The 26,577-nt window shown below is 68.4% G+C and overlaps 1 protein-coding gene across 2 annotated transcripts; it reads right to left on the bottom strand.

Annotated features, from left to right (window-relative positions):
- Positions 1-3,459: 3,459 nt before the first annotated feature.
- Positions 3,460-25,109, bottom strand: TNK2 (tyrosine kinase non receptor 2). 2 transcript variants are annotated; one of them, XM_075157140.1, is made up of 17 exons: positions 24,729-25,109; positions 22,146-22,290; positions 14,842-15,019; positions 14,626-14,696; positions 13,171-13,383; positions 12,935-13,087; positions 12,462-12,739; positions 12,260-12,386; positions 12,022-12,168; positions 11,541-11,635; positions 8,470-8,664; positions 6,856-6,947; positions 6,287-6,331; positions 4,631-5,946; positions 4,094-4,189; positions 3,878-4,005; positions 3,460-3,759 (listed from the first exon to the last, which is right to left on the bottom strand). In XM_075157140.1, exons 3-17 carry the CDS (start codon positions 15,002-15,004, stop codon positions 3,753-3,755), a joined length of 3,126 nt encoding a protein of 1,041 aa, XP_075013241.1. In that variant the 5' UTR covers positions 15,005-15,019; positions 22,146-22,290; positions 24,729-25,109; the 3' UTR covers positions 3,460-3,752. The 2 variants fall into 2 exon arrangements, with proteins under 2 accessions (XP_075013241.1, XP_075013242.1); XM_075157141.1 differs by lacking the exon at positions 22,146-22,290.
- Between the last annotated feature and the right edge of the window lie 1,468 nt (positions 25,110-26,577).

Raw genomic sequence — 26,577 nt, 5'->3', positions numbered from 1 at the left:
TGCTGGGGGGTGACATCCCTGTGCTGTACTTGTCCTGGGGGAGCAATGGCACTGTGGTCCATGCTGTCCCCAGTGTCCCCTCTGCAGTGACAGCATTGCCCAGCTGCACCAACTCATTGGCATCGGCCAATTTGCCAGTGACTGAGGAAGATGCTTTTGTCCCTGGCACTGGTTGAGCAGCCACTGGCAGGGACAGACCTCTGCCTGATGCTGGGGACGCACCTCTCAGTGCACCAGCAGCACCCATGGGTGGCTCGGCCATAGTCCCCTCTTGCACAGGGACAGTTGTTTCCAGGACTGGCTCTCCAGGAATGCTGTCCAGAGCCACGCTGGACACTTCCACAGCCTGCTTAGGAGCAGTGCTGCTGTTTGATGGTGGTTTGCTTGTCCCCATTACAGCGGGGACACCTGGAGCTGGGGACAATGTGCCTGTGGCTGGCCCAGCACTGCCACCGCCCACGGCAAGACCCATCGCATGCCCCGTTGGCGCGAGGGACAGAAGCTGCTCCTGCCAAGCAGTGGTGGGAGCCGGAGGGACGCTGGTCGGGTGGCTGGCAGCGCCTGGAGAGGAGATCCCAGCCCCTGCCCCTGCCTGGGGGCTGCCTCGTGTTGCCGGACGCCCAGGGAGAGCTGCCGTGCTGGGAGGCCCCCCCTGCTCACCACTGGTCCTGGCTGGGACCGGTGCTCTCGCCGTCACCTGCGGCACCAGGCTGCCTGCGGGGCGAAACAAGGCAGCCCCAGCTGGATCAACCGCACCGTGGCCCCAGCAGGCAGGAACCTGCCCGCGGCCAGCTGCCTGCCAGCCTTACCTGAACCGTGGTTGCCTGCGGAGGTGGTCCTGCCGGCGAGAGAGGGGAGGTCCGGCCGGGCGACTGCGGTGGTGGGGAGCACCTGGCACGTGCCCAGGTCCGGAGGCAGCTCAGCGCTGGTGCTGTCGGCCGCGGAGGAGCCGCTGCCTGGCTCTGCCGGGGCCAGTGCGGGGGCAAGGGGCTGCCCCCCCATCTCCCCGGCTTGCACTGGCAGCAGAGCAGGTTGGTGAGGGCAGGACAGGGAAAAAAAACAGCCCAGGGTTCCCATCACCCCCATCCCTCCTCCCTGCTGCGGGAGGAAGGTGCCCCCTGGACACATGTCACCCTCGGGGCTGGTCCCCACCCCAGCACACACAGCCAGACCAACGCCGAGAGCAAGACAGGCACCTTCCCCATGGGCAAGAGTCCCCATTTGACCCACAAACCCCCACTTCCCTGCCGCAGTCGGGGGACCATGCCGAGGCTGCGGCTCCAGCGGGCAGAGATGGGGGCAAACCCCGGCCGGGCACTCGGGTTCGAACTTGCAGCGTTCGAGCAGCCAGAGAGTCGCTCACAGCCCATCACCCATCACCCAGATGGTATCTGGTATCGGCCACCCGGTCAGACCAGCAGCGGTGCAGACGACCCCGGCACTTACCTGGCAGCACCCAGAGACCCCACAGCACCCAGCTCCAGAGCAGCCATCGGGCCCGGCACCCCATGGCCCTTCCTCGGTGGCAGGGACAGGGTTGTGGCTCTCCCTGTCCCAGGGGAGCTACGCAATGGGGTGGCTCCGTCGGTGAACACTCCCCCGGGCGGGGGGGACGAGGGTGCCACGTGCCCTGCCTGGGGCACTGACGGCTCCTCTTCCTCGCAGCCCACCGTGCAGGTGGCCGCATCCCAGTCCTGGGGACCCGCTGATGCTGGGGGACACCCATTTTGCCATGGGAGGTTTTAAGGCCCTTCCCAGGGTGACCCCACGGTTGACACCCCAAAGTTGAGGTCCCCAACTCCTGGGGAGCACCCAATGGGCTGCAAAGTCACCTGGCCCAAAGGCCCTGGGATGGCAAGCGGTGACGGGGTCCCCAGCACCTCTGGGAGGGGTGGGCCCTGCACGCCCCCCCAGCCACCCCCCCGTTTGCTGCCGGGTCCCTGCCACGCTCGGCCGAGCAGCTGACAACCCCTGACAAGGGTGGGCTCGCCGCCAAGGAGGAAGAAGGAAGGAGCAGCCTCCCGCTGCCGCCTCGGGGTCCCGCATGCTAACCCTGCCCCGGCCCCGCTCCCGGCACCGCCGGCAGGGACCTGCGTGCCGGGGTTATCTGTGCATCATGGCAAACGCCCACGCAAGCCTGCCGGGGGGGTTGTTCCTGCATGGGTGGTGGGGCCGGGCCTTGCCCTGGGTTGCAGGTCACCTTCCACCGGGGACAGCGGCCAGGTGCACCCGGCCGTGCAAAGGGACCCTGTGGGGCCACTGTGGCAAACACACGTTTGCTTCTTCACAGGGCCTAGCCCAGCTCCGGGATCATTTAAGGTGGGGAAGTAAGTCAGTGAAGGTGGTGTGCCTTCCTCGCTTCATTGACAGCCATCCCACCTGGCTGCCATGCCATGGTAGCTGCACCTCAGATGGGGAAACTGAGGCACAAAGCCCAAAGTACCTACGCATGGCCATGCCCGCAGCAGCACCAGCAAACCTCCTTGTCCCCATGCTCAGGGAGGGTTGGGGGACTGGAGATGAGCAGAGCTGTGGGTGCACATGGCACATGGGTGATGTGGCTGGATACCATCTGCCAAGGGGAGGGACCCACGGCCATGTCAGGGCAGCCCTCCCTGCCAGGTGACTCACTGTGCACGGCGGGGTCTCTCCTCTGAAGCCACCAGCTCTGGAGCAGAGGGCATCCTGAGGACCAGGTACCACCAATGCCCATGGACGTGGTGGGTTTGGGCACCGAGGTCCTCCTCCACCTGCATGGAGACCTCTTCCTGATGCTGCTGCTAGGCGGCACCTCAGGGAACCCAGCTAAGGGGCTCTGACACCCACTTGCGGGGGGAGCAGCACTGGCACCTGGCCTGGGACCCCATGGGGGCCAGCCCCCCACCTCCCCACCGGCACCTGGCTCTGGCTGTGCGGTGGCATCCGGTTGCACAACGCCCCTCGCGTGGGTGAGAGTGCGACGCAGGTCCCGCCACTCCCTGCCTGGGCATGACTCAGTCGGCGGCCGGGAGCTGAAATGCCGCGGGGCGCCGGGGCAAGGGGGGGCCCTGCCCTGCACGGGGGCATTGCCGTGGGCACGCACTGCCTGCTCAGAGGGGGCAAATCCGTGCCCAGCCTTCAAGCTTTGGTCCTGGGGGTGGGACAGCACGTGACAAACTCCAGCAGCCCCAGGTGGGGAGATCTTTGCACCCCAAAACAGCCTGGGAGCCATGACCGGGGGGTTTTATGGGTGCCTATGTCACACAGCTCCCTGGGGATCCCCAGCGCCGGACGGGCACCGCAGCACACGTGAATCCCACCCGGGCACCCTGCACCTGGGCTCCATCCCTGGGGCAGGTCCCGCAGGTCAGAGTCCCGGCTGCCTGCAGGGAGGAACCAGCACCCGTGGAGACATGGCCTGTCCCTGTGACCCAGCAGGGATGAACCTGGGAGATAGCCACAGGCACCCTCCTCCTCTCTATAGAATATTTTTTATATATATATAATATATATATATTAAAATTACGTTTCTCTTTACAAAAACAATTCAACAAGGGGCCAGGGGACGGAGCCCATTGCTGAAGCCAGGGCGCAGGCACCCTGGCAAGTCTGGGGTGCTGGGCAGGCTCCCTTTCGGGGTGTCCCCGTCCCCCAAGCGGGGGCTCAGTCCAGAGTCCAGCAGCAGGTTGTGTGGGTGGGGGTGGGCACCGGGGGGGTGGCCCCGTGGCAAGATGCCTGCTCCGGATCCAACGCAGCTTGCCCCATACCCGCTGTCACCGCCTGTAAGGAGAGGAGAGGACGTGAACTCAGGAGAGGTGATGGTGCCAGCTGGCCAAGAGCAGCATGGCATGGAGACACCCCCACCCTCCCCCCAGAAAAAAACCATCCATGCCCCTACTTCTGGCGGGCGGTGCTGTAGGGATCGAGGAGGTGAGAGCTGGCCTGGGCCAGATTCCAGTCGAACATCTCCAGCACTCGGTGGCACTCAACACGGGACTTCAGGCCCAGGCAGAAGAGCTGCTCCACCTGCAAGGGGACAGGGCATGGCGAGGGGGGTGACAGGGTGCCACCACTCTCGCGGGAGCTGGGGTGGGGGGACAGGGGTGTGTGGCACCTTCAGGTACTGGATGGCCCGTTGGACGCTCCAGCCGTGGTTCTGCAGGGCCGCCTGGCACTCCTCGGTGGTCACACCATGCACGGTGTCCTGCACCTGGGGGAGCTCGTGGTCAGTGCCCGTCACCACCCCCGGGCAGCAAGGAGCCCATGGCTGGAACAGGGGGACACTGGGGCTGCACCCCACACCAGCTCTGCCCCCAGGGAGCACCATCAGCCCGGAGCTGGGACCATCCCCAGGATGGGTGCAGACACCATGGACCCAGCCCAGAGAGCCCAAGGGGAGCGCAGTGACAGCCACCTTCCTCCCCCTCCCTGGGGCTGTGGGTAGGGCTAATTTGGGTTAAAAGGGTTGCGATCCCCATTTTGGAGTTGCAATGACACTTTTACCCCCCAGCATGTCTGGGGACCCCTCGTAGCCACCCCTTGAGGGCTGAACATGGGGAAATGGAGGCACGGGGTGGGAATGGCTCTTGCCCAAGTGAGTCCATGACCACCACATCCCTTCTTGCCCACGGATGCCAGGGATGCCACTTACTAGTCGGATCTTGTCGGCAGGGCGGTAGCCATCCGGGCCATCGTAGACGATCTTCTGGAGGCTGCAGGAGGCTTTCACCAGGCACTTGGGCCCAGGGTTGCTGTTGTTGGAGGAGAAGTTGGCCTTGCAGTCCGGTGGTGGCTGCTGTACCATGGGACGGACGGTGGCTGTGGTGACCAGGCGGGACGCCGGCACCTCCTCGGGGCTTTTGGCCTCTTTGAAAAACTTCTCGTACTTGTCCAGGTAGGCAGGACGCTCGGGCAGCAGGTAGTAGTGGGTGCTGCTGACCTTCTGCCCATCCTTCACGATGGGCAGGATGCAGGGTCCCTTGGAGCAGTCCTTGCCCTGCGCCTGGATGACCTTGGGGGTGGCGTACTTGGGGTCGAGGGCGAAGCTCTGCGTGGTGGGCATGGGCTTCCCCGGCGAGGTGGAGAGGCAGGAGCAGAGGGCGGCACGTTGCTGTGGGGAGCCCACCTGCAGGGCCATGGGGCTGGGTGTCCGGGAGGTGGGCTGCGACAGCGGGTCCCGGGGGGGAATCTGAGGAGGCCGGTCCTCCTCGCCCCCTGAGGCTGGGGAAAGCTCCCCCGACCAGCGCCCGGGCTCGTTGCGGCGTAGGGGCCGGGGCGGGATGGGGACACGGGGGGGGATTTGGGGCTTGTCGTCAGTGGGGGCGGCTGGTCCCAGGGGGACGTTGAGCCTCTTCATGCACTCCTGCTGCAGCTCCTCGAAGAGCTCGGTGGTCTGCGTCAGGCTGGGCTGCTTTGTCTCCTTGGGGGGCAGGAAGAGGTTGTCCTCCAGTGCCGGTCCCCGCTCGCCCTCATCCACGAAGCCATAGTTGGTCTTGCCCCGCCGGCTCGGGGGGCTGGTGATGGAGCAGACCTCAAAGTCGTCCTCGTCCTGCGCCACGTCGTCATAGGCAGGTGGGGGCGGCAAGGGGCGGGCGTCCCAGTCCACCACTGGCGTGGGGTGGAGGGGCCGGGGTAGAACCCGCGTGGGGCTCTGCGGTGGGGTCTTGTCCAGCAAGGAGAAGGCCTCCATGGCCAGCTTGGCCAACAAGGGGGCCGTTGGCTCCCCCACTGGTGAGGGGCTACCTTGGGGCACCTCCTCCCCGAAATCGATGAGGGTCACCTCGCTGCCCGCTGGCCCCTCGCTTGCTGGTTGGCCGGGTTGCCGCTCGCCCACCTTGGTGCCTGGTACCCGTGCCGACGGCTTGACTGGTCGCAGACCCTTCCCTGTGCCTGACTTCTTCAGGCAGAGCTTCCGGAGACCACCCGGCAGACCCTCCTCCTCCTCACTGACTGGGTCGTAGCAGGGCTCTAGGAGGGGACAGGGAGAGATGGTTAGGGTTCCCAGCACCCATCCCTGGGGTGCAAGGGGGGCGCACCTGAATCCCCAAGCCCCCACATTGCCCCATAGCTTCAGCCACCTTTGCTCCCCCCTTGGGCGCAGTGATGCACACCAGGGCAGGAGGCAGGGTGCTGGGGGCCCTGCCCCAGGCCGGCCACCCTGCTCCGCATCTGTGTCCCCACCGCAGATGCCATCACCCATAGGTACACAGCGGTACCCAGGGTGCAGACGGGGTAAAGGAGCTAAGAGAGAAAAGAAGGGGGTAAGAAGGAGGGAGAGCAGCACCCGAAAAAGCAGCACCCAACTTACTGGTGAGCAGGACGGTAGGCTGAGGTGGGCGCGGAGGCGGCTGCCCTGCGGGAGAAGAGAGAGCCCGAGAGGAGAGGAGGCGTGGGGTGAGCGCGCGGAGCAAGTGGCAGCCGGGGCGTTCGTTAGCGGGGTGCATGCTTCGCCGTGTCCCCCGTCACCGATGGGGCATGGAGAGGATGCCAGTGGGAAGCCCCCCAAGGGAAAATTGCAGGTTTAGGGGGGCTGTGGCACATGCACAGCATCTGAGCTCCCTCCTCGTGGCGACTCCGCTGAGATCCCCCGTACCAGGGAGCCCAGCTGCAGGAGGCTGGGAAGGGACGGGGCACCCAGATGAAGGGTAGTGGGGCAGAGTCCAGCCGGGCAGAGCCATCGGCCGCCCACGCTGCTGGTAGTGGCACATGGCCAGGTGACAACGTGCCCCGTCACCGCAGCTCCCCCCGAGTCTGCAAAAAGCAAGTGGCAGCAGAGAGGTGGAAAGGAGAGGGTCCAGCCCATCACCCTGGCAGCAGGGAATGGGGACGGGGGCTTTGTGCAGCCGACGGGCAGGGGGAAGGGGAAAAGCCGCTCACTTTTAGCCCTGCCGGGAAGCTGGGTGGGTCTGGCAGCGCTTGGGTCCACACCTAAAATGTCAGGAGGGTCCATGGGATTTCCCAGGTACAGCCTGTGGGGAGAGAGGAGAGTGTCGAGGCGTCAGCAGGGGACGCGTGGGACCCCTCGCTCCCACACCGTGTCCCTATGGACACCCCACAGCCCCTCCACCATGCACCATGCCCTGGTGAGTACCATATCCCCACAAGCTCCCAGCACCCCACCCCAGAGGCTTTCAGTGCTATGGCACAGAGCCCAGTGCTGTCCCAGTGTCACCCACCCGCCTCCGGCTCCATGTGCGTGATGTGCTGTACCCACGGGACTGCAAACAGGGTGCGTGCCCAGGGTACTCATGCGGGGTGCGGTGCCTGGGACACCCCCCAGCACCAGGGTGCCGCGGAGCGATGCTGCACCCAGGGCATGGTGCCCCGGTACGGCATGCCGGTGGGGTGCTGGGAGGCCTGGGCGAGCCGTCGCAAGCCAGGCGCGGTGAGGCACGGAGCCGGCGGGAGCCGGCGCAGCCCGAAGGCCTGGGCGTGTGCTGAGCTCGGTGCGTTCTCGGCGGCCCGGGCGGCACGTACCCAGCGCCCGTGCCCACGCAGCGGGGCGCGGGGAGGCCTGCCGGGGCAGGAGCCGGGTCCGCGTGCGCAGTGCCTCAGTTCAGCCCTCCGAGGTCTGCCGGTACAGCCCGCGGCAAGGGGCACCGTGGGGGGGGTCAGGCTGGGACCCAGGGCACCGGCAGAGCTGTCCTGGGGCTGGGAAGCCAAACAGCGGCAGGGATCACGATCCCAGAGGATGGGCTGCACCGAGACCGGTGCAGGAGCTGGCTCTACTCAGTGGGAGCTTTCCAGGCTTTGAAATCCTATCCTGCCCCCCACACACAGCCCTCCCACGTCCCCCCCATCCCAGCACCGGCAGAGATTCCCCCATGCCCACTACCCTGAGCCAAGCCGCCCTGGCCCACTGCCCCCGGTGCCCGCAGCACCCATGCTGGGCACAGCCAGTCCCACCTGGCAGGGGGGCATGAGGCACCCTGGGGCACAGGCACCCGACCCCCCTTCTCCATCACAGACCAACCGGGGTCTCTCCTGATGGAGTGGAGGGGGGAAAAGCGTTTTGGTGGATTTTTTTCATATTTTGCTTTTTAAGAGGTTTCATGCAGTTAAAAAGCATGGGGCCAGGCTGCACCCCCTGCATCCCTCCACGCAGGTGCTGAAAGGCGCAGGCTTAGCAGCTCTGGGACACCGAAAAAGTGTTGGGGTAACATGGCCACCCCCGGGGTGGTGCTTACTGATGTCCCCCCCACCCCAGGACAGCCACGAGGGGCTGTGGAGCTGGAAGAAGGTGCTCCCCCTGGGATAGCCCCCCACAAGCACAGCAGCCCCCCACGTCCCTGACCCCATTAGTAAGAAAAGGCGAGCGAGTTAGTCCAGCCACGGGGACCCTACCCGGAGCCACTGTCCCCAGTCCAGCAGGGGGGAAGAGATGCTTCAAGGGGGGGAAGGTGGCAAAGCTGTGGCTCGCTCCCGTGCCCAGTGGGCAGCGGGGAAGGCAGGGACAGGCAGGGGATGCGGAGAAGACAGAAAGTTTCTTACTCATCAATTTTATCGGGAAACCCCCAGCAGTGCTGCGGGTTGGTGTCTCCATGGCCTGTGTGGATGAAGCTGTTTTTAAGCGGCTGGCTGATGTCGTGGGCCGACAGCCCTGCCACCGAGGTCACCGTGTTTCGGGGGAACTGGCCCACTTTTAGGGTCCGCTTATTCTGACCCCGCCACCAGTAATTCTCAGCCCTAAGGAATAAAAAGGACCTTGTTACCAATGAGGGGATGGGAGGGGGACACATGCCTGCCCCGGTGACAGGGGAGGAGGCAAGGTGACTCGCCCAAGGCCACACAGGCAGGCAGTGGCACAACCGGGAGGGCAACCCAGGTGCCCAGGATCCCAACCCTACGCTGGCAGCGCGCTCTGCCTCCCACCCTGCAGGGTCCCTGCACCCGGAGGTACTGGGGATGTAGGCAGTGGGGAACAAAGCTCCCCATTTGCACCCAAAAAGATGAGCCCCTTCCTCCTCCTCCCAGCTGCCCCAAATTATGCAGGAGCCTTGGGGTGATGCTGGCATCAAGCTGCTCACCGCTGGTCCCCCTGTGGTCCACACAGTTGGGCATGGCACAAGGGATGTGCATGGCATCTGCTGATGAACCCTCAAATATCCTAGTCCCATAAGGGAAACTGGAGGGGCCACGGTAAGGGACAGGGGGCTGGGGGGTATCCCTTGCTCCCTTCCTATGCTATTGGCGAGCCCCATGCAGGCTGGCATGGGCAGGGGGAGATGGGCAGGCAGGCTGGGGGACTCAAGCTGCAAAACCTCCCGTGGCCAGGGTGCCGGTCCCCCAAAGAGCCCAGTGTGCTCCAGGAGCCGGCCAGGAGCCTCCTGCCTGCCCCAAGGTACGGCCACCTCCAGGGTGGGACAGGGCGGTCACTCAGCCCAGAGGAACAGGGAAGGGGGGGATACGGACAGGTAGGATGCAGGGAATGGCACCCCAGGTGGCGTCCCCCACCCAGCCTGTGCCAAATCAACGGGAGGGCTCCAACACTAAACCCCCCTCCCTCCCACCACGTCCCCCTCCTCCCTGCCTGCCTGCCGGGACCCCCGCTCCCCGCGGGCAGGGTGCGCACCGGGCAGGGGGCGGTGGGCGCTGTGTGGTGCCAGCCCGGCAAGGCTGGCACGGCCCCACGGTTTCCTGGAGTCACCTGTGAGTCACCCCCGGCCACCAGCTCAGCCCTTTTCCTGTTTACCTTCCCCACTCGCCGCCAGCCAGCCGCCTTACTCAGCGCCGGGACCCCTCGGCGAGAGCCCAGCCGGTACCGGGCACCCTCCCTCACCCGCGGCGGGCCGGGGGGGAGACGGTTCCCCTCCCCGGGAGGTCCCCTCCGCTCGCCCTCCCTGCGCCCCGACACCACCGGAGGGATGCTGCGGCCGGGCCGGCCCCTCCGCTCCCCGCCTCTCCCAGCCTCCGTCCCACCGGATCCGGGCTCGGACCCCCGGCGCAAACCCGCTCCGGCTCTGCCCTGGCTTCCCCCCGAAAGCCCCCTCCCGCGGCCGGCTGGGTCCCCGGGGGGCTTTCAGGTAGGTCCCTGCCCCTGCCCACACACACGTACGCACGCCCGGCGCCCGCCGAACGACAGGCAGGGGCTTGAAAAGGGGTGGGGGGTGTTTACGGTGCCCCGGGCGGCCTCGGCGGGGCCGGATGCGGCCCCCGGGAGGAGCCCCCCCCGCCAGCCCTCCCCTCCCTGCCCGGGCATCCCCGCCGGCAGCGCGGTGGGGGGCAGCCGCCCCGGGGGAAACTGAGGCACGGGGAAGGGGCTCCCCTCCGCGCCCTTCGGGAGCACCGGCAGCCGCTGCGGCTCCTGCCGCTTCCCGGCTGCAGAGCCCACCCCGCCTGCCCAGACCCAGGACCCCCAAAACGTGCCCACCGGGGACCGGCGTCCCCCGGGGAAACTGAGGCAGGGGAGGCTGCGTCCCGGCTCCACTGCGCTCCCGGCCCTCCCCGACCCATCGACACCCTCCATCGCAGCCACGTCCCCCCCGTCCCGCCAACCTCCCGCTCCGTGGTTCACCTGGGGCCGGCGGCGGGGCGGGGGGCGCGGGAGCGGGACCCCCAGCCCGGCCGTGATGCGGCGGCGGGGACGATGTAGGCGCACTGGCGCGGCCGCGCCGCCCTCCGCCGCTCCTTCCCTCCCTCCCTCCTTCCCTCCCTCCGCCGACGCCGCTTCCCTTCCCCTCCCCTCCCCTCCCTGCAATTAAACCGCCAGACCCTGGGCAAGAGTCATCCCTGGCGGCGGCGGCCGCGGAGAAAGCCGGTCCCTGCAGACACACAAATCCGGCCTGATTCACCTCCGGGCCGTGACTAACCGCGGGGAGCCGGCCCCGGGAGGGGGAGAGGGAAGGGGGGAAGGACGGAGCCTTCCTCCTCATCCCCACTGGGCTGGAGGGGCCGGCCTCCCGTGTGCCAGTGGGGCAAAGGGACACCGAGTTCTTTTGGGGGGTCCCCGCTGTCCCGGAGCTGGAGGGGGATAGGCACGTCCTGGGACGGGGGGACCAAAGGTCCCCCCAGCCTGCAGGTCCCCGGGGCGGCGGAGGGGTCCCCTGGGGTGGCCGGCAGGGACCGAGGAGCGAAGCCCATGGCACAGGGGGTGACAGGTCATGCCATCGTGGTACCGAGCCCACAGTGCCTCTCCCAGCCCAGTGACAGCAGCAAGTCCCCGGGTGCCGGTGGCATGTCCCCACCGCTATCAGCAGGGAGCGGCCCTGGGGTGCGCGGTTTCCCGGGGCAAGGCCGGGCAAACCCACAGGCGCAGTGGGGTGAGTCAGCGGGGGCAGACGGTGCGGGCAGTGCGGGCAGGGCTGCGCTGCCCGCGGGCACGGCTGTGCCCCCACACTGGGGTGGCCCTGCAGCGCTGTGCCGCCCAGGGAACTGCACACCTCTCAGGGGAGCAGGGGCAGCTCTGCCCACCTGTGGGGTATGCGGCCAGGTGTGCTGGGGGGGCAGAGCCCCCATCCCCATTCCTGCTCCCCACAGCTCTGCCAGTGCCCATGGCCCCCCGTGCTTGGGGTCCCCTATCCCCACGCAGGCTGGCAGCTGGTCCATGCCCCCCCGTGCAATACCTGCCCTCGATGACCGTGATGATGTCGTTCATCTGGATGTGCAGCTTGTCAGGCTCCTCGAAGTCCTGCAGCGCCCTCATGTCAGTGGGCTGGGCCTGGGGGGAGAGGTGGGGTGAAGACAGGGGACGCAGCTCCCCATGATGTCCATCCCCCCCTAGCTTTGGGGCCAGGCCCAGCCCCACAGAGGGCAGAGGAGTCCCAAAAATGGGCAGGAGACAGCACCACCACTCCCAGCCCCTCCCCAGCCGCAGTGTCCCTGGGGTGGGCAAGGGCACCAGCAGCACCTGGATGCTCCACGAGGGCAAGGTAGCACCCAGGGGTCCTCCTGCTGTGACCACGTCACCACCTGCCACTTCCTGCAGAGCTGCCTGGCCCAAGCCCTCCAACGTCGCCTCCCGCCTCGGCGATACCCTTAACTCTGCCCCACTCAGGCAGAGCTGATGGGACACACCCGTGTCCCCCTCCCCACCCGCTCACCCACCTCCACCAAGAAGTCCCGCAGGGCCACGAAGGTGGGTCGGTCCTCAGGCTTGTGCGCCCAGCATTGCAGCATGACGTTGTAGACGTCCTGGGGACAGTCCTCGGGCCGCGGCAGCCGCTCACCCTCCTTGTCTATCTTATGCAGGATCTGTGGGGCAGGCGGTGCTGTCAGGGGGTTCCAGGTTCCCCCTGCTGCTGCCGGGGCGAGGCGGGGGGGCAGGTCCCTGCCATGCACCCACCTGGCTGCCATTGAGGCCAATCCAGGGCTCCTGCCCATAGGTGAACATCTCCCAGAGGGTCACCCCAAACATCCAGGTGTCGCTGGCATGCGAGAAGGTGCGTGTCTTCAGGCTCTCGGGAGCACACCTGCATGGGGAAGGACGTGAGCATCAGGAGGTCGTGGGTGCTGCAACCCCAGGTCCCCCCCTCCCCGGGGCTCACCAGGCGAAGGGGACCTTGCGATGCTCCTGCATTACATAGTGGTCATCATTTTTGGGCAGGGCCCTCATCAGCCCAAAGTCTCCGATCTTGACCAGCTCGTTGGAAGCCAGCAGGATGTTGCGGGCTGCCAGGTCACGGTGGATGAAGCGCTTGGACTCCAGGTAGGCCATGCCCTTGGCCACCTGGATGGCGTACTGGCAGAGGGTGGAGATGAGAAAATGGCCCTGGTTCTTCCGCAGGCGGTCCAGGAGGGAGCCCAGAGGGGCCAGCTCTGTCACCTGAGCCATGGGGAGGGGACAACAGGTTGGTCAGGCCAGGGGCATCCTGGTTGGCTGGTTTCCAGCCTTCTTGTGCCCCGCTGCGGATGCCAGTGGAGGACCTTCAGGGTACAGACCCAGCCTGGCTTTGCTTGCCCCATCATGTGGGACACCCACAGGGCAGCATCGGGGTCGGCCCTGTCCCCCCGCACTCACCATCTTCATGGGGTGGGAGAGCACCACGCCGTAGAGGCGGATGAGGTTCCTGTGGTCCAGGGAGTGCATGGCATTCACCTCCCGGATGAAGTCGTCCAGTGCCTCCGGCTGGCTCAGCACGTCCGTCTTGAGGCACTTCACCGCCACGTTCAGCTATGGCAATAGTGGGGGTGAGCCCTGAAGCATCTTCCCCCACGGGTGGTCCTGCACCCAGCTCCCCCCTGCAACCCCCTCACCGTCTTGCCGGCAGGCGTGCACCACTCGCCACGACGCACGACGCCAAAGGAGCCGTCACCCAGCTTCTCGAAGAGCGAGAGGTCCCGCTCCCGCACGAGGCAGGTGAGGGAGTGCTGGCCCCCGGCTTCGGGGGGCGGTGGCGTGGGGGGCTTGCGGAAGGTGCTCTGGGGCTGGGGTGGCAGCTCCGACTCAGGGCGCTTCCCGCTGAACACCTACGGGACATGGAGGCAGGTGAGACATGGGCACAGAGACACCCTGGGGTCCTTGGATCTGCGAGTGAGTAGTGCCGTTCAGACCCCCTGCCCAGGCTGTACACTCTGGAACCTAATGATGACCCCTAACTGGTTATTACCCAGGGCAGGCTGGCTGCAGGAGCAGGCTCTGCTCCTCAAGCTGCCTGCATGCTGAGCTGTGATTCGTGTAGAGGGAATCGTGCATCTCACAGCAGCCCTGCAGCAGCTCCCCAGCAGCCCCGGCAAACCAGGCCAGTAGCCAGAGCGCCCTGGGCACTCCTTGGCCAGGCTGCAGCCACGCGATGTGCCTGGGCATGAAGCCAAGAGAAACCTCCAGCTTGGGCCGAGTGTGGTGACACATCCCCGCAGCGATGTGGGCCTTGCAATGTGCACTGCCGCCACCGCCAGCCCAGGGGGGACGTGGACGGGCTTTCCCTGCCTCTCCCCCAGCTGGGACCGATGATGTGCCCCATGAGATGGGGTCCATCCCAGCCTCGGCAGTCAGGACCCATGCAGGGTGTGCGGAGGCTGAGCCCAGCATGTGGCTGGGGTGGGAGGTGGCATTTCTGTGCCCGGTGAGAGGCTGAGTAGCCTTCTATTAAAAGCCCGTCCTGTCCCTGTCCCGTCCCAGATGAGTCATGCAGGGCAGAGGCCACGACCCAGCGCCCAGCTGGCAAGTGCCCTGCTCTTTTGGGGGTGCAAAGTGCCAGGGGGTGCCAGGGTGGCAGCAGCACCAGCTTTGGAAGGATGGCATCAGGGGCATACATGAGCATCCCAAGGTCCCCTGCCCCGGTGCGCGCCCAGCCTGCAGGCACAAGGCTGTGCCCCCTCGCTGCGAGGCTGCGGGGTGGGCAGGGGACCGGGCAGCGCTGCTACCCACAGAGCTGGCTGGGGTGAGATGCAGAGACTCTGTGGCTCGTTAGCTGCGAATGAGTTTCCTGGCAAAGAAGCAAATAACGCAAGGGGAATGCATTTCCCAAGTGCCGGGGCGGCAGGGCCGTCTTTGCCGGGAAGTGACTCAGAAACCCACGGGGGACCAGAGCGCACGCTGGCAGGGTCACGCCGCAGGCAGGGCGTGCGTGGCAGGGGCTTCTGCCCCGGCAGCCCCCAGGGACTGGCAGCGTGGGGATTGCGGGGCACCGGGGAAGAGCACTGGGAGAGGTCCAGTTCCTCCTGCCTGCCTCAGTTTCCCTGCCACACCTGGCCCTCTCTCATCCCTACCTTGCTCATCCAGGATTTCCGCTTGCACATGGCTTTCCTCCGCTTCACCGCCTCCCACAGCCGCCGCTGGCCTGCAGGACACAGGGACCGTCACCGACTCAGCACGGGGTGGGGGTCCCCTCCGGCCCCATGGACCGCATGCTCCTCTGGGCTCCCCAAAAGATGCTGCGCAGCCAGCCAGGGGTACGGTGGGAGGTTTGGGGGGGACGTACGCACCGGGGCGTCCCATGCCGATCTTCTCCAGATCCTCATTTTTGACGTACTCGAAGTGGGAGAGGCGAGTGACGTTGAGCTCGTCCCGGATGCGCAGGAAGTACTGCTGCAGCTGCAGCTCGGTGAGCAGCTCCAGCAGCCAGTCCGTGCCCTCCTCCGCCTGCATGCTACAGCTCAGCCTCTGCCGGGACACCACGCTGGGTTAGGGGGGACCCTGCCCCGCTCCCCTCTGCCCTGTCCCCCCTGGGAGAGTCACCGGAGGGGCTGAGAGCCGAGGCTGGGGTGCTGCCTGGGTAGGGTGCGAGGGATGCTAGCAAGGTTCATCTCCTGAGCCCATCTCCAGCTCTCAGGGGGGTCGGAAGAGGCACCCCATCAGCAGGACCCCCAGGGACAGGCAGGGACGCCTGCTCTGCCCCATCGTGCCCATAGAAACACCAGCCCATCCCCTCCCCTCCCCTCCAGCACAGGCTGTCCCCAGGCAGTGGTGCCAGGGACACAGGAGGGGGCAGAGCCTCAGGGCATGGGATGGATGTGCCTGGCAGTGGCCCCCAGCCAAAGAGGCACCCCACGGTCTGGCACTGTGCCTGCACAGGGGGCACCCCATGCCTGGTACCGTGCCTGCCAGGCTGCCTTTGCATGACTGGAGAGGCTGACCGGGGAGGGGACAGCTGTCCCCAGCAGGGACAGCCACCTCGGCACTGCCTCTCGGCCCCCCAGCACCCCCGCACAGCCAGCTGGGCTGGGGCACAGACCCACGGCGGGTCTCCTCTGCCAGGGGTGGTGGCACCTCGCCGGGCAGCCACAGGGAGGGGGCCGACAGGGACATCAGGGCCTCTGCGGGGTCCTGGTGCCCCAGGGCTGAGGCACAGAGCACCCCAGTGCTGCCGGCGTCACCCCCCTAGCCGTGCCAGGGCACGGGGAGGGAAGGGATGGGGCCAGCTCTCACCCATGGTTCCCCATGCCCCCCCTAAACGTGTCCCCTGCCGCTCCCCATCCCTGCCTGCTGTCCCGGTTCTTCCCCTCCTTTCATTGCCACCTCTCTGGGAAGGGACACAGCTCTGCCTTCCCGCTGCCGAGAGCCAGAGGGGAGGTGGGACCCCTCGGCCCGGCCCCACAGCAGGGCAGCCCCCCTCCATCCTCTCCACCCCCCCCAGGAGACAATGTGGCCCTCGGCGTCTTCACTCCCCGCGCTTGGGTCCCTCGGCTGCGTCACCGCAATTACAGCCCTCGGCACTGGGCTAAAAATACGGCGGGTGCGGCAAGCAGCTGGGCACGGGGGCGCGTGGGGGCACGCAGGGGCATGCGGGGCGAAAGCAGCCGCCGGCCTTTGGCGCGCGCCCGTGGCTGACCGGGGACGGCTGGTCCCCTGCCCGCAGGCAACGAGGACAGGGACGGGTGACGGCCAGCGCAGGGTCTGCCCGGGGCGGGGGTCAGCACTTACTCGGTAGAGGCGGAAGCGGGTGAGGAAGGGGAAGGATCGGCGCAAAGCCTGGAAGCGTCGCATCCTGCCTGGCTGCCCGCCGCCGGCCCCTGGCACCGCCGATGTCCCTTCCCTGGCGCCGGCGTCCCACGGCAGAGCCCGCTCAGCGCAGCCGGGGCACCCGCAGCCCCGTCATCTGGGCTACGGAGATGCCACCCGGGCTCAGCCACCCCATATATGCGCCCAGAGCGGGCAGGGGGGCTCGGGGCGTCCTTCGGCCGGACGCAGGCTGTGGCTCTCCCCCTCCTTCCGTCCGGCTCTCGATCCTCCCGGCCGGCCCTCCCCTTCCCCAATGCAACGGGGCCGGGGCGGGGGGGTGGCGGCAGGCAGGGCTGGGGGTCACCCCCCTGGCTGGAGCCGCTTCCTGGGGACCCCCAACCGGCAGCGGGGTTCGGTCCCGGCCAGCTGCCCGCACGGCGCTCTCCGGGAGGGGTTATTTTCGGCTGGGGCTGGGACGCGCGCCCAGAGGGCCGGGCTCCCATCAATGTGCCGCTTTCTCCCTTGTTCGGCGGGCGCCCGCGCCAGCAGCTGGGAGCCCGGACCCCCGCTCCCATTTCCATGGAAACTCGCCCCGGCCTTGGGAAATGCTCCTGGGCCTCAGTTTCCCCCCCAGGAAGCGGGGAGGGAGGGAGGGAGAGGAGACATCCGGCTCTCCGCTCCCCAACCGAGGCCACAGGCACGATGCCAGGGCAATGGGCACTACGGGGGGAGCTTCTGGCTCGGCAAACGTACCCGCTGCCCAGCTGCCAGCCTCTGTGCAGCTCTGCCATGGGGTGCCACCAGCACTCTGGGGCTCGCTCCCCTTCCCTGGTGGGGCTGGCACCCAACCCCAGCGCTGTTGTCCGCCTGCGGGCTCCCTGGGGAGAACAGCTGGCTGCGCCGGCAGCCGCAGCGTGAGAGAGGAAAGACCCGCGGCAACCTCTTGCTGCGGGCCCCGCCTGCCCGGCCCCCCCAAATCGCTGTGCCAGGGGGCAGCTAGGAGGGGGTTAAGCACATCCCTAGGTGCAGAGGAGCCTCTGCTGCGGCTTCCGCCGCCGGGATCCCGGCTGGCACCCAGCGGCACAGGCGCCCGGCACAACAAGCCCATTGACCGGGGACACCCGGGCACGGTGCCCTCAGCACCAACCTCTGCCACGCGCCAGCTCCCCCCTCCTTAGCCCAGGGGATACTAGGTACGTGGGCGGTTCCTTGCCCTGCAATGGTACATCACCCTCATCAACCAGTACTGGCACCCACTGGGACTGGCACCCACCAGGGCTGGTGCGCTGCCTCCTGCACCCCAGCCCATCTCCTGTGCCCCCAAATCCCAAGTGAGGCTGCCCAGTTCAGTGCCCGCACTGGCAGTACTGGTCTCCAAAAGAGTGGGGGGACCCAGCCTTGGCCGCTATGCCGGGGGAAGCTCTGTGCCTCAGTTTCCCTCTCCGCGATAGACGGGTGCAGAGGGTAACACCACAACTTTGGCTCTGAGACGGGCAAGCAGAGTCCTGCCAGCGAACCCCCATCCTGGGGGCGGGGCGGTGTCATAGATGCCCATCCAGCCCCCACGACCCAGCAGGCAACAAAGACCCCCCCTGGCGCAGGTGCCGCTCGTCCCCCCGTGCCCTGCACACGCGCCATGCCGTGCACACCCACCCCTGCAGCCCCGGGGTGCACCCTACGTGCACCCAGGCTCATGCACGGGCGGTGATGACTCTCACGTGCACCCTGGGACCACACAGGCGCAACCCCCGGCACCCCGCACGCCTCTCGCCACCTGCACAACCGCAGCCGCCCCCCCACGCACACGTCACCTCCGTGCACCCCCCCCAGCAACCGCCCTGCCCGGCCGCACGTGCGCAAACACACCGGCGCTGAACAGCCGGCGGCAGCGCACCGGCCCGCTCCCCCGCCTCTGCCTGATGCACACCTGGAGCCGCCTGCACCCCTGTGCGCCCACGGGTGCCCGCCCCCGGCGTGGCATGCTCCTCGCCTCCGCCCGCCGGTGGGCACAGGTGACATCCACGCTCACCTGCCTGAGCTGGCACACGGGTGGCCAAACACCCCCAGTTACTCCTACCCATGATGACACCCCAACAGCAGCTGCACCCTCCACATGCACCTATGTGCTCCCTACACCCCCCACAACACCCCCACGCACAGCCCGACACCCCACAGCAACACCCCTATAAGCAGAGGGCAGCTCGCAGGGCCACCAGCTGGACGCGGTGCTGCCGCTGGCTGACAACATCCTGCGCCGGGCACCATGCCCCTGCCCCGAGCTGTGCCGGGACCGGCAGAGCTGCGCTGCCGCACACCATTCCCCTGTGCCTCAGTTTCCCCAGCGAGAAGCAGCAGGCAGCCTCGCTCCCGCGGGCTGGGACAGGAGCGCAGCCGTGCAGGGGGGGTGCTGTCCCCATGCCACCCCAGATGCCGCAGGGTACCGCGAGTGCCAGAGAGGGCAGATGCCATGCAGGCAGCCCCCCAGCCCCATGCCAACCGCCAACCCATGCCCACAGCAGGACCCTGCCCCTCTTGGGGACACCCAGCCCAGCCGGGTGCCCCCCGCCGCTCCCTCCCGCCGGCTCCCCCCGCACTGACCCGCCGGCATGGCATGCCCGGGGTGACGTCCTGCCGGGGGGACGGCGTGGGGCACCTGCTGCCCGGCCGCAGGGCCCGCTGCCCGGTGCTGTCCGAGAAGCTGTGGGGCAGGGGGCCGAGCATCTCCTCCTCCTCCTCGGCGCTGCTCAGGCGCTGGTAGTCGCATCTCTCGCCCATGGCCGGCGCGGCGGTGGCGGCTGCGGCGCAGCAGCAAGCGGGGGGCTCTGCAGAGACGCCCGCGCCTGCCTGGGGGTGGCGAGGGCTGGAGCCGGGCTCGGGATCACATGGCAGAAAGTTGCTGCAGTTCCGGAAAACAGCGAGAGGGTGAAGGTGACCGCAACGGTGATGGAGGGGAGGGGGGGGCTGGATGGAGGGATGCAGAGAAGATGGGGAAAGGGAAGCAAGGGGCAGCCCCTCAGGCACCCATCCTCACCCTGATCCCAGCCTGGCACCGCTGTCTTCTTCCCTGCTCGGCAGCCCAACTGCCTGCCTGCTGTCCCCACTCCAGCACCCGAGGTGGTGGCATCGCTGCCAGCCCCAGCACTGCGCTCGCAGCCCCCTTCTCCCCCCACCCCGGCACGGTGCAGTCCGCCAGCGGGGATGCGGTGCAGGCAGCTGGGTGGAGGAGGAGGATGAGGGGGGAGCATCGTCCAGCAGCCGGGGTTTTGTGGCGGGTGGGTGAAGGGGCACTGTACCCCCCTCCTGGGCACCTGCGGAGGGGTGGGGGGGCTCTGGGGCTGGCAGCATCCCCAGCATCCCTCCCGCTTCCCCGCGCCAGCAGAGGGGGATGGGATGTGCTGGGAAGATGGCTGCTCCGCAGCGACCCAGCAGCACTGGCGCAAGCACAGCAGGGCTGGGAGAGCAGCCAGGCCCCGGCAGGCACTGCTGGGATGGGGGCCGGGGGGGCACGCCAGGAGAACTCCTCCCAGGATCAATCCTCTCCCTCCACCCCCTCGCAGGGAGCTGGGGGTCTCCTAGACCTCTGCCAGGCGCTGCACCAGGCATGGCCCCCAGCAGGGGCAGGTGGCACTGCGAAGCCACCCCCTCAGGACGGGGAACCCCCCACCTGCACATCGGGACTGGCCCGTACCCCAACACTGCCCGGCCGCAGCCCCTCTCTGAGCCCCCTGGGCCAGAGCTGCAAGCCTGCAAGGAGGCTGAAACCAGGAGGGGGCCCCTGCAGCCCCCCCACAGTCCCCTGGGACCTGCCTGTCCTTTGGGGCACGGCACAGCCCCAGGGACCAATTTGCTCCTTATGCCAACGCCACAGAGCACAACGCACCATTCCAACCCCCAGAAGCGCCCCCACGACCCCCCCACTGCTCCCCCCGCACCTGCCCCCCCCCCACATCCCCCGAGACCCTGGTGTAGTCAGAGGAGTGACACCAGGCTGTCACCCTGCCAGGGCAGGGGCCACGAGCCCATCCTTCCCCCCCCAGAGAAACACCCAAATCCTGAGGGGCAACCGCCCTGGCTTGGGGGGGCCAGGCTGGTGCAGCCCCTCAGCGGCTCCTCCTGCCATACCACGGAGGTGAGCTCAGCCGCGGAGCCGAGGCGGCCGAGCCCGCGGCGTGGGAGCAGCAAGCCACCCCCGCACGCGGCCCGCCGGCGTCACTGGGCTGGCACGCCACGGGCTGGTGACTGATGCACGTGCTATGCCACCTTCCCTCCGGCCCTGGCCACCCCGCACTGCCCCGAAACCCTCGCCAGCCTGCCCAGTGAGAGCGATGTTGCGGGGTCCCCAAGCCGAGAGGGGACTAACCCTGTCCCCCCAGCCCCGAGCATGGATTCGGGTCACCCCCCCCACGCGTCGGGTCCTCCTGGCCTGCCCAGGCTCAGCTGAAACCCAAACGACTCGGTCCCCTGCAAGGGGACGGATGGCATTGCGCCGTGCCACCCCTGACCCACCTGCCTGCAATTCCCACCCTGGGGGGGACTCCCTCCACAATGACAGCCACCGGTCGGGGCACGCTGTCCCCTGCCACCCAGGGCAGTGACAGTCACACTGACCACAGGGTGTCCCTCCCCTCCGTGGGGACACCAGACCTCCCCAGTCCTCTGGGACACCAGGCTTGGCCCCGCATCCCTTCCAGCATCCCCCGTGCCCTGAGCCCACCACCCTGCGCGAGGACCCTGGGAAGCGGCGGGTCCCCAAAACAAGCTCCCAGAAGGGGATGGGGTCCCCACTCACCTCCAGCACATCACCCCGCTCACTGCCACAGCCCGCCTGCCACCTTCCTGGTGGCCGTGTCACCTGGAAGTGATCTCACCGGCTGCGGCGGCAGCGGTGGCACCCCGGGCTGGCTCGCTCAGCCCTGGCGGGGCCCTGGGGGCGGCCCCAAATTGCGGTGACACACTCCCCGGCCCGGCCGCCGTGGCGCAGGCGTGCGGGCACGCACATACCCACGCATACAAATGCACCCTGCTCCTACCAGAGCATGGCTGCCGGCCGCATCCTGCCCGCCCCTGGGATGCTGCTGCCACCCAGCTCCCTGGGGACCGTCCCAGCCCCTTGCTGGATTGCACCACCCCACATTCCCCCCGTGGGACCCCGTACCGGTGGGTGTTTTGCCTCCCTCGGTGCTGGCACCTGACGTTGCTTGCTCGGCCGGCTCGGGCAAGCAGCAGGTCTTGGGGGGCCGGCATGGAGGCCTGGTGACCCCCGTGGCGGGGGCGGCCGGGGAGGCCGAGGTGCCAGATTCCCCCTCGCTGCCGTCTCCGGGCTCCCAGAGCCTGGCCCCATAGCCTGATCCTGCTCGCCGGCACAGAGCATCCCCCACTCTGAGCCTTTGCCTGCAGCAGCAGCCACCCAGGGAGAAGAGATGCAGCCAGGTGGGGGGGCCCCCACCCCGACAGAGCCCGGCGCAACCCCAATCCCCTCCCTAAGCCTCTTTCCTCCGCTAAATCCCCTCCACAGGTCGAGCCGGGGCGGGCTGAGCCCGTCTTGTGCCTCCTGGCTCCCCAGAGCAGGCAGGGGACAGGCAGGAATTGCCGACCCCGTAGCTGATCCCCACCTCGGCCCCGAGCTCTCCCACCAAGGCAGGGACATAACGTGGTATTTTGGGAGACAAGCAGGCAACACCGCTCCGCGGCACCCACAGCACCCTGCCCACGCTGCCCACCCTTGGCTCCGTGCCTGTGGGCAGTGCTGGGGAGGGGGAGAGGGCAGCAGGCTGCCAGGGTGGGGACGCTGCCACCCTGCCCCGGTGCAAGGCTGGTTTGCCCCCACCAGTCCCCGCACTCGTCTCACCTGGGCCGCGGTGGCGGTGCCGCGGGGTCCCTCGGCAGTGCCAGCCCCAGTGTCACAGCGAGCCAGGCAGCGTGCGAGGGGGCACGGCGTCACAGCTCAGCCATGGGGCTGGCAGGGCTGTGGTGACGCCAGCCGCGGGGTCCGCCTGGGGCAAAGCGGGAGGGAGAGGTCAGGATGGGCCCCCCAGCCCAGCACCCCCTGTGTGACCACCCCAGGCCCTCCAGATGCCCCAGCAGCACCCAGGGCCACCCTCCTGCCCTGCCCAGGCAGCTGAAAGAGCCTTTGTGGAGCTGCTCCCCCCACAGCCCAGGGCAGGGGTGGGATTTGCCCCCGGTCCTGCTGGGGAAGGGGGGGCACCAGCACGAGCTGCAGGTCCAGCCAGCCCCTCTCCCCTGGGGGTGCCGCTGCCGGTACCCCCATCCCCACGCTGCTGCAGAACATGCCCTCGGGGTGGGCTGCAGCTGGCATGAAATGAGTTTGCCAGGTCTCAGGCCAGATGGGCACAGAGCCATGTCCACACTACGGCATCTTCCCTCTGCACTGGGTGCCAGCAGCAGGGGAGGTGGGACCCCCGGAGCTGGGGGGCAGCGGGAGGCTAAACCCCCCCGTTCCCCAGCACCAGAGCAGAGCAGCACCCTGGCCAGACTATCCAGCATCTGCTGGTCATTACTGCTAACTGACAGCAGCCTAATTAGCCAGGCTGCAGTGTGGGCAGTGCCCCCACGAGGCTGCTCAGCAGAGGGCTGGAGTGAGACTTTCTCCTTAAAGCCTTCCTGTCCCAGTGGGGGTTGCGTGTGGGGCAGAACCCCCTCTTGCCCCCCAAAACCCATATGAGTGGGAGATGCCCCCTGGGATGTTTTGTCCCAGCCGGCTGCTATCCCTCATGGGCGACTGGAGTCAAAACCCTGGTGCTCCAGGGGCAGGACGGAGCAGCTTCCTCTCAGGGGAAACTGAGGCGTGGGGTGAGGTCTGGTCCGCAGGGTGGCTGGGACAGGGCTTGGCTACAAGCCCGCAGCGGTTCCCAGTCCCGTGGGGGCTGCTCCTCTGCCCACAGAGGCCTCCCACACCCCGGGGGGAGACTGAGTCACGGTGGACCCAGCAGGCTGGCAGCTGCTGGAGGAGGGAGGGAGGCATCGCCAGCCCCCCCAGCCATACCCACAATACCCCGCCAGCAGGGCTGGTCCACGCCCTGCACTAACGAATACCGGGCTAACTACTGGGCTAACGAGGCCCGGGTAGCTCCAGGGGTTGGTAACAGGTTGCACAGCCTGCACGGCCCCCACCCTGCACCCCCGGGCCTCGGCACGGCGGGATGGGGGTGCAGAGGCTGCTTTGGGCCCTGCTCTCTGTGGGTGGCTGCGGGCTCGGGGCTGGCAGCAGGACCAGGGCTGCAGCCAAGGGTGGGCCCGCAGCACCCGGGGGCTGTCCTGAACCATCTCCCTAAAGAGGGGCCTGGCAGTGCAGACCTGCTCAGAGAGTTTTGCAAAGCCCGGCGCTGAAAAGCTTTGTTCAAGGGCTTCGCCCTGAGCCAGCCCAGCAAAAGGCTGAGTAAGGGCGGGATGCACGACCCCCAGAGCCCGCAGCACCTGACAATGGGGGACACACCTTGTAGGACGGCGAGCCGACGCCGGAGTCCAGTGGCACCAGGGCACCCCGGGGAACGCTGCGCCAAGGTGGTCCCAGGGAGGCGAGTGCGTGGGGAAGCACCAGCGCCGGGCTCTGCCCCGGCCTGCCCTGCCCAGACGGCCCAGCCCCAGCACAGCCTTCGGCCCGCGGCTGGCGGCAGCTTTGCAGGCAGAGACGCTGCCCCTGCCCGGGCTCCTCTGGCCGCCTGTAAACCTCCTCCCCAGCCGCCACTTGCACAGCGGGCAAGGGGTCTGACCGTGCCGGGAAAAGCGGAACAGGGCCCTCCCGGAGAGGTGGGATCCTCGCCTGGGCTGTTGGCATCACCTTACCAGGTTTAACTTAAAGGTTTTATTAAAAAAACCCCAAACCAACAAAGACGAGAAGTACCCAAAGAGTCCTGAGTGTTTAGAGAAAAACCTGCCACGACGTGGCCGGACGCAGCCGTGGCGCTGCCCGCTGAGCCTGCAGGCAGAATCTCCCCACACCTCGCCACTGCTCCGCATTTCAGCAGCAGCACGACACCCCGAGGCACAGGGCCGGCCCCGGAGGACAAGGATCCTCTGTTCAGCGCCAGGGCTCCCACGAGCCCGGGGAAGAGGAAGAACAGAGCAAAGCTGCCTTTTCTCCAGGAAAAAAAAAAATCTTCCCCCGGCTTCCGCTGTGGTTTGGGAGGGCTCAAGGGCAGCGGGCACCCACTCGCACCAGACCCCACTGCCTGCTCCGTCCTGGCAGGCAGGAGCAGGGGGGTCAGGTGCGCTGCTGGCTGGGGTGCAGCAGCCCCGCAGCACCCAGGCACGATGGCAGCACCGGCAGCCCGCAGTGCTGCAGGGCACGGTGCCAGCAGTGCTCGGTGAGGCGCCGCGGGCACACAGATGCTGACCCGGGTGGTGCCGCAGTGCCAAACCCCGAACGCCCCCTGCCCCTTGCATCGCCCCCCAGCAAGGGATCGTGCCTCACCTCTTACCTCTTTGCTCACGGCCGCTGCCACCGCATCCTGCGCCGGGTCTGCAGTGTCACCATGGGGAGAGGACTGGCACGGCGGCACTCCGCACAGCCGGCATGCCAGGCAGGATGCGCCCGCCCGCCCGTCGGGGCGGGGTGCACCGATCGACGTCGGCGGCGGCCGGGTCGCGAGCGGGATCCCCCGCGGGGCGGCGGGTACCGGGTGCCGGATCTGGCCTCACACCCGGGCGGCCTTCCTTCGGCTCTGGCGGGGTGCCGGCGTCCGTGTGCTGGGGGCGCTGCTGGGGTGCTCCTGCTCCCCCGGGTAGAGTTCGCCCTCCTCCTGCACCCCGCCTCGGGCCTCCCCCTCCTCCTGCCGGCCCCGCCGCACCCACCAGCGGGCGCGGGCCGGGGGACTCACCTCCCGCCGCCCCCCGCCCCGCTCCTGCTGCGCCCGCCGGCTCAGGCCCTGCTCCTGCCCGACTTTGGGGCCGTGCTCCTGCACCCCCCGCACCGCGCTCCGCGCCCGCCGCGGGGGCTGCGCCCCGGGGCTGCCCCCCGCTTCCTCCGCCGCCGCTTCCTCCGCGCCCCGCGCCCGCCGCCGCGCCCGGGCCGCCCCCCGCTCCCGGGGCCGCCGCGACTCCGCGGCCGGCTTGGGGCTGCCGATGGCGGTGACCGGCCCGGGCCGCTCTCCCCACTCCTGCAGGCCCGTCCGCTCCCCCAGCGGCACCCAGTGCCACCGGCCCGGCCCGCCGCCGCCCCCCGGCTCCCCGCCGCCGGCCACCAGCTCCTGGCCGCGGGGCAGCGCCCCCAGCCCCGCCTCCTGCACCCCCCGGGAGAAGCCCCCCTCCTCCTGCACCCCCGGGGCCACCCCGCCGCCCTCCGGCACCCCCGGGCTCAGCCCCCCGCCCTCCGGCACCCCCGGGGCCCCGCTCGCCCCCTGCCCCCGGATGGTGCACGCGGTCCCGGCCCCCGGCCCGGCCCCGCACGCTGGGGGAGCCCCCCCGGGGCCGCCCCCCGCCGCGGCCCCCCCGAGCCGCACTACCGCCCCCCTGCTGCGCCGCCGCCTCCTGCCGCCGCCGCGAGCTCCCGGGGCGGCGCGCGCCCGCCCGGCCCCCGGCCCCGCTCTTAAAGGCGCCGCGTCGCCGCTTTACGTAACGGCGGGGGGGACGACGGGGGGGTGGGGACGGACGGACCGAGCGGGGACGGGCGGGCAGGCGAATGGGTGAGGAGCGGTGCGCGGGGATGGACAGACGGACAGACAGGTGCACGCGCAAACGGACGCGGACAGACTCACCGCGGAACAGCGCCAGGCCCCGGGACCGCTCTGCTGCAGGGACTGGGGGCAGACGGGACACAGGGCACGGGCTGCCCTGCCCTGCCAAGGGGCTGCCCAAATTCTTGCTCCCAGGTGCGTGGGGAGCGGCTGCACCCCCCTTCCCTGCTGCCCCGGCGGGGCTGGCTCCGCCTGGCTGCAGCAGAGCCCCACGCAGCCCCGGCCCTGCCTCCCGGGGTGCTTTGCACAGCCACTGCAGGGAGAGGAGCCCTGCCAGGTTTGGGCAGGGAGGAGCGGGAAACAACGTGTTTCCAACAAGTAAATCATCCCTGTTGGAAGAGGAGGGACCAGGGCTATGCCGGGACAGCCCATAAGGAGCCAGCAGGGCTCTTGGAGAAGCTGCCTCCCACCCCAAGCGGTGCATCTTCAGAGGATACAGCGTTGGTAAAGCAGGAGGCGAGATGGCACCTGGGATGGGGGAAGACAGCGGAGAAAAGCTGAGCCTGTGTAAAACGCAAAGCCCCAAACCGGTGCAGTCTCACCCGAGAAGGCCTCTGGGGCTGGGGATGCAGCTCCCGCTCTGCCAGA

This window comes from Calonectris borealis, chromosome 9 (assembly GCF_964195595.1).
Source record: "Calonectris borealis chromosome 9, bCalBor7.hap1.2, whole genome shotgun sequence".
Taxonomy (NCBI): Eukaryota; Metazoa; Chordata; class Aves; order Procellariiformes; family Procellariidae; genus Calonectris; species Calonectris borealis.
The sequence above is the reverse complement of the archived record's forward strand: the minus strand, read 5'-3'. Positions and strand labels throughout refer to the sequence as shown.

Coding starts and splice junctions, on each gene's coding strand:
- TNK2 (XM_075157140.1), bottom strand. CDS start 15,004: ATGCAGGCGGAGGAGGGCACGGACTGGCTGCTGGAGCTGCTCACCGAG. Junction 13,088..13,170: donor GCACGCCTGCCGGCAAGACG/GTGAGGGGGTTG, acceptor CTATTGCCATAG/CTGAACGTGGCGGTGAAGTG. Junction 12,740..12,934: donor TCTCCCACCCCATGAAGATG/GTGAGTGCGGGG, acceptor CCCATGGCTCAG/GTGACAGAGCTGGCCCCTCT.